Source organism: Tupaia chinensis, unplaced genomic scaffold (genome assembly GCF_000334495.1).
Source record: "Tupaia chinensis unplaced genomic scaffold, TupChi_1.0 Scaffold000178_1, whole genome shotgun sequence".
Classification (NCBI taxonomy): Eukaryota; Metazoa; Chordata; class Mammalia; order Scandentia; family Tupaiidae; genus Tupaia; species Tupaia belangeri.
Window position 1 is genome coordinate 1,434,227 of NW_006159653.1, and position 6,251 is coordinate 1,440,477.

General features: G+C 62.6%; 1 protein-coding gene across 1 annotated transcript in view; it reads right to left on the reverse strand.

Annotated features, from left to right (window-relative positions):
- IFT140 (intraflagellar transport 140) overlaps nucleotides 1-6,251 on the reverse strand; it is a gene marked incomplete in the record, with an annotated part of 90,850 nt that overhangs the window by 48,382 nt on the left and 36,217 nt on the right. The window contains 4 exon segments of the mRNA XM_027771038.1: nucleotides 23-34; nucleotides 1,408-1,573; nucleotides 3,026-3,156; nucleotides 4,867-4,984. Of these exon segments, the coding sequence (XP_027626839.1) occupies nucleotides 23-34; nucleotides 1,408-1,573; nucleotides 3,026-3,156; nucleotides 4,867-4,984 (427 nt within the window).

Genomic DNA, 6,251 nt, shown 5'->3' on the forward strand with positions numbered 1-6,251 from the left:
CCGAGACAAAGAAAGAGAGAACCAAAACCTCCTCCTGGGGTGAGGAAAGCACTCTTCAGTTCAGCGGCCAGTGTCCCCACGGGGCTTCCAGTTCCTGTCCTCACGGCCACGGCGTGCAGCGCAGGCAGAGGGAGGCGCGCCCACACGCGGACAGACGGCCTTCCCTGGCAGGGCCAAGGCAGCTGCCGGGGAGAGCCCAGCACCTTCCGGAAGGAGGCGACTCCTCGGTCTGTCACCACCAGGCTGCCCAGTGACCACCCCGCCCTGAGCTGATTTAAAAACCCCAAGGGATGGGGACCAGTAGTTAGCGTAATGACTATGTCACTGGATTCCCACGTAGTCGACCGCGGTTCGCGTCCCAGACCGGTGGCTTAAAACTCACGCCGGGTGCGTGTGCGTGCGTGCCCAAGATCCCGAGAGGAGAATGGAGGAGAAGGGATTGCGGTGTGACCATCCCCCATGGGGGGTGATTTCTCACTTTCTGTCTCTCTGTCTCTGTCTGTCTGTCTGGTGAGCGCACGCGCCCTATAGCGAAAACCTCTCCAAAAAAAAAAAACAAAACAACCCAAGGGCGATAACGACCAGGGACCTCTGCTCTCCAGGCACAAGCTCTGCACGGCCAGGACTGCGTATGGGGCTTTGTCATCGCAATTCGGGGTGTGCATCACCTGCGCGGCTCCCAGACACAATGCGGGGTCCACAGAGGCAGAGCCCTTGCTACACTGAGCATCGTGCTCACCCTCCGCATCGTCCTCAGGAGGACGATGCAGCCTCGGTCAGATCGGCACCGCCACCATCGCAGACCCCGTCCGCCCTGCTGGCCTGGGCGGGCACCAGACTCGCTCTCTGCGAGAAGACCCCTGGTCCCAGGGACAGAGATGCCATCTGAATACACATGCCCACTTGGCGTTCCGGACCCGAGAATGGGGTCTGCCTCTGGACAGTGGCAGAGCCCCTGGCCTGGGAGGAACACCTTCGCAGAGGGCCTGCGGCTGGGCTGTGTACCCTTCGCTGACCTGCCCAGGGCTCTGCACTGAAACTGCTCGCCAGGCTATGGGGTATGCACAGACCACCAGCTTCCCGGGGGATGCCCATGAGGTACAGGACCCAGAAAGTGTCAGCTCCCAGCTCTATGGAAGGGGCCAGGGCTCCGGGCAGAGCGAGGCCCGGGCAGAGGGAGGCTCCGGGCAGAGCAGGCCCCATGAGCTCACTGGCTTGGAGGTGGGAGGCCCCAGGAGGTGGTGCACTCAGCGGGGAGGGCCAGGTCCAGGAGCACAGGAGGAAGGGGGGTGCCCAGTAGGAAGCGCCTTGGTGAAGGCGAGGTTTTCCCCGGAACACTCCGCAGACATGCCCTGGAGGCTGTAAGCCCTGCAGGAGCCACATCACCGTGACGTGGTGCAACAGTACCGTGGAGCTGGCGCTGTCCCTGGCGGGCCTCTTGTCTGTACACTGTGGCGGGGCACCCGGTACCTCCCGCACGGCCTCGCACACGAAGAGTCGGGGCTCGCCCCGATCCCAGCAGTGGCTCACGGGCACACGGCCCACCAGCCTTTCCTCCGCCAAGACGAGGCTCCTGGAAGAGAGGGTGTGGTGCCACCATTGGGCAGGGCTCCGGCTGCCTCCGTCTGGCCAAGCGGGCTCCTGCTGGTCACAGTGAGGCCCCGACTAGGTGGGGCTCAGTGCCCACAGGACCTTTGCCCCCCACTGTCGAGCACCCGTGGGGCCCACTCGGGACGCAGGTCACAGCCAGCTGGAGGGTGAAGGACATGGTGCTCAGACCCAGGTCCTGGGTGGGTCCTGGGCTCCGGTGGCAGCCCTGCCTTTCCAAGGCTGGAGGCAGGCCCCACGGTGGGAGGCACGCCTGCTGATGGCATGGACGCCACCACCTGGTGCGTCAGGACCTGGGTGTGTCGTGCCCCCTTCTCTACACCTCCCACGTTTCATGGGCCCAGGACCCCATGAGCACGAGACAAGCTGAGCCGCGGGCAGAGTGGCTAAGACCCCCCATGGGCAGGTGCCTGGGGGAGGACGACGGTGGCCTTGCCTGCTGTCCTAGGGCAGCACAGCCCTCCTGGGGCTCCCTGACCACGGTGGCCATGTGGGGCAAGGCCTAGTCCTGGCAGGGGACACCAGGGGCTCCCAGGCTGGCGGTGGGCTCGCGGGGAGGTGCTCACTGAGAGCCTCACCCCAGGCACAAGGTGGCCCCTTGGAAGTCAGGCTGGCCTGGCAGGGGACACAGACAGGTGGAGAAGGGCAGCGAGTTAGGGTAGGGTGGGTTACCAGGTGTCGGACCTAGAAGCCCAGGCGGAGGCGCCCCTGAGAACCAGACCCTGGGAAACGGGGCCGCAGCTGCCACAGTCCTGGTGACCATTGCAGCTGGACAGCGGCGCTGAGGAGGTGAGGCGCTGCAAGGAAAGCCCTGGGGGAAAGAACGTTCCGGAAAGGATCAGCGGAGGAAGGGGTGTGGCAGAGGGAGGTGGGGGAGTCCAGGAAGGGGTTGGTTGAGAGGCAGGCAGTGAGGAAAGCGAGAGCGGGTGGCGGAGGAACAGGCCCGAGCCAGCACTAGCTGCTCCCTCGCTTCGTGGGCTGCGGGTAAGGCTGGCCTCCCTGCCCCATGTCCGCCCTGCTGCAGCGTCCCTCCGAAGGCCGCTCACCGTGCGCTGGGCTCTGATCCGCGGGCAGCGTGAGCCCTGACAGCCCTCTGACCACGCCTCGGGAGCAGAGGTCAGCGCGTGGGCGCTCGGATGGCCCTACTGCGTGTCACAGCTGCACGTCGGCTTTTCTGGACAGTGCTCTCTACAGGGACACGTGCCTTCGTGCCGGCAGAGAGGTGGGCACAGCTGCTCTGACGACAGCCCTCCCAGATCGCCATGTCCCTGCCCAACTAACTGCAGAGCAGTGCCGGGATGCAGGCCCACCCCCGCTGCCCCTGCTGCCCTGGCGCCGTGACGGCTAACGCAGAGGGGCTGCCTACACACGGAAGTGCTGAGCACCGCTCCCCAAAGCCCCCGAACCGCCACCTCACCTATCGGCCTCCTGCCCACTGAGAGACAGGGCCTCTCCCTGGTCAACGTGCCCCGTCTGGAGGTCCAGGACAGCTGCTGTGTCCGTTTCAACGTCATAGATGCAGACTCTGGAATCGGGGCTATCATCGGCCTAGAGGAGAGAGAAGGTACCAGGAGGGTCAGTGGTCGCAGACGCTGCCGGGGCCACTCGGCACATGTGGGGGCCCCTCTGGGAGGGAGATCCGGACGCCATGCTCCTCTGTGGGCCCTTCCTGGTCCTGCCATGCCCAGCCAGCACGGGTCCTGAACCTGCAAGTCCACAGCCTGGGACCCTCCCACCGTGCCGGTCTCTGCCCTGGCCTCCCCAGGAGGCCTCCCTGCCCCCCAAGGCTCTCCTTCCCAGCTCTCACCGGTTCAGGGGCTCACCAAGCACTGGCACCACCTCAGCTGCCTGGCTGAGCTTGTGCCATGGCAGCGCCACTGCAGGGCAGTGGGCACTCATCCCACACGGGAGAGCGTGAGCGAAGGCCACCAGCCCACCCGCTGCTTCCTTCCACACCCTCCCGGGGTCTCCCCAGCCCCCTCCACATTTCTCTACGCAAGGTGCTAAAGGCAACCCTTTGGCAGGCCTCGCTCCCCTGTCCTGCCAAAAGGCACTTAGTAGGTAGTGAAGGAAAAAGCCAGAAAGCGGGGAGGGCCTGCTCGAAGGAACCATTTCCGAGGACATGAGACACCAGGCGGGAAGAGCTGAGGGCAAGGCACGGCTGGACTAGCAGGGAGGTCCAAGGACGAGGCGGGAGACGTAGGACAGGGACAGAGGAAGGAGGCTGATGGAGGGGTGGGGTGTGGGGACCGCACTGCAGGGCAGGGGAGTGGCAGGGCTGCACTGCCCACGCTGAGGGCAGAAACCACCTAAACGGGTACAGAAAGTAGCAAACATCCTGGCACTGAAAAGCGTACGGGCTCGGCGGTGGTCATGCTGGATACGGGAAGGTTCCCGGCTCAAGTCGCAGCCCTCCCTGTGCACGCAAGGCCCGGGGCTGCCCGTGCCGGGAGGAGCTGGGGGACTGCTGTGTCAGGACCCTGCCGGGTGCTGCCTCTCTGTCTCGTTTGTGGGAGAAATGGGTAAAACTTAACACAAGGGGGCAGCAGGTGGTGTAGCACGTCACTGCACTCCCACACGGCCACCTGTGCTCGAGACTCACGCCAGGCATATGCGTGTGTGCCCATGATCCCGGAAGGAGAGTGACGGGACTGTGGGGTGGCATCTCCCCGGGGTGATTTCTCACCTTCCCTCTCACTGCTTCTGTCCGGGGAAAGTGCATGCACCCTAAGGAAAAACCTGTTTTTCAAAAATTTATTATCATCATAATCTTGTTTATATTATATTAAGTCACATACAACTTTACATTATATTACATTTCTTTGTATTTATTTATTTATTTTTTTTTTGAGAAGTTTTTGCTATAGGGCGCATGCACTCGCCAGAAAGACAGAGACAGAGAGACAGAAAGCGAGAAATCACCCCCCCGGGGGGATGGTCATGCCACATTCCCTTCTCCTCCATTCTCCTCCCGGGATCTTGGGCACACACGCACACGTGCCCGGTGTGAGTTTAAGCCACTGGGTCTGGGACGCGAACCCTGGTCGACTACATGGGAGTCCAGCGACATAGCCATTACGCTAACTGCTGGTCCCAAGGCAAAAACCTCTTAAAACAAAACCTTACAAAAACTGAGGGCGATTTCGCTGCAAGAACAGGAGGCCCAGAGGCCGTGGTGTGAACGCGTTCCCTGTAGGCCCGCCGGCTTGAACAGGCAGCAGGACCCGCCATGCACGCGCCGCCCCACCACGCATGCACCTTGCTGAGGAGGATGCTGATCTTGTTCCCACTGGCGTTGCACCTGAGAGACGTGAGGCCACCCCCGCCGGGGACCAGCTCGGCCAGGTTCTTGCAGCTGCAGTGCACCTTCGCCTCTCTGCAGGGAGGAAGAGAAGGAAGGGCCAGTGCACACCTCCCCAAGCTGACTGTCCTCTATCCCTCTTGGCAGGGCAGAGCCAGGACTCCTTCTGGGCACCCTGAGGCCTCTGTTCACAGGGCGTCAGCTGCTTCTCTGCTTCTCAGCCTGGACTTCCTACGCAGGCCATGCAGCCCTACATGGCCGGGCTCAGGATGCTGAGTCCCCTGGCTCACACTCATTTACAATTTGCTAGCTGGAGACAGAGAGCAGAGGGAGGGAGAGAGGGAGGGAGAGAGGGAGGGAGTGGGAAAGAGAGCGAGAGCGAGAGAGGGGGAGGGAGGGAGTGGGGGGAGAGCAAGAGAGAGTGGCGGGTCTGCCCTCCAGGGTGCTGGGCATGTATGCGCACGTATGCGCACGCCCCTGGGGTGCTTCTCAAGCTGCAGGGTCTAGGACTTGAACAGTGCACGCAGCCTTCTAGGATCCAGCCACCTTAACCTCCACACCACCAGCTAGCTGACCCACATGGTGAGCTTTTAAAGCCCGTATATCTTTAGGGACAGATGTGGACGTGTGTGCTTAGTTCTCTTTTCTTTTTCATTGTTAAGATTTTTTTCCCCATAAGGCATGTGTGCTCACTGGAGAGACAGAGAGAGAGAAAGTGAGAAATCACCCCCAGGAAGAATGACTGTACCATAATCCCTTCTCCACTCTCCTCCTGGGGTTTTGGGCATGAAGACATGGCTGGGCCCAGGACTCAAACAGGTGTGGGAGTGCGGCATCTTACCCAGCGTGCTGCCTGCCGGCCTCAGCCTTCCTCTCGTTACGCAGGGAGCCACTTCCTAACACTGCGATGGGAGGCCAGCGGCACGCCGGCTAAGGCAGTGGGACCACACGTGGGCAACTGCGGAGCTCAGGTCCCAGCCCCACTGACGTGGACAGGCCAGGCTCCTTGCACACTTCCCTCATCTCCAGGGGAGGGAGGAATGGGAGAAGGGACTGCAGTGGGACCGTTCCCCGGGGCAGCACTCTCTCTCTCTCCGTCTCTCTCTGGTGAGCACAAGTGCCCTTCAGCAACAGCAACAAGTCATCCCACCAGGCACGGGTGCACGTGGGAAAGTCCCGCAGGTGGGGGCCACACCCAGAGGGCTCCTCCTGTCACCACAGCTCTGCCCCTCGGTGCATGCAGAACGGGCTGCTCGGCACCACCTAGGCCCCTGGCTGCACATGGACCCGCCGAGGCCGTATCTGGCCCTGCCAGGCTGCAGGGGCAGCCCGGCGGGGGGCC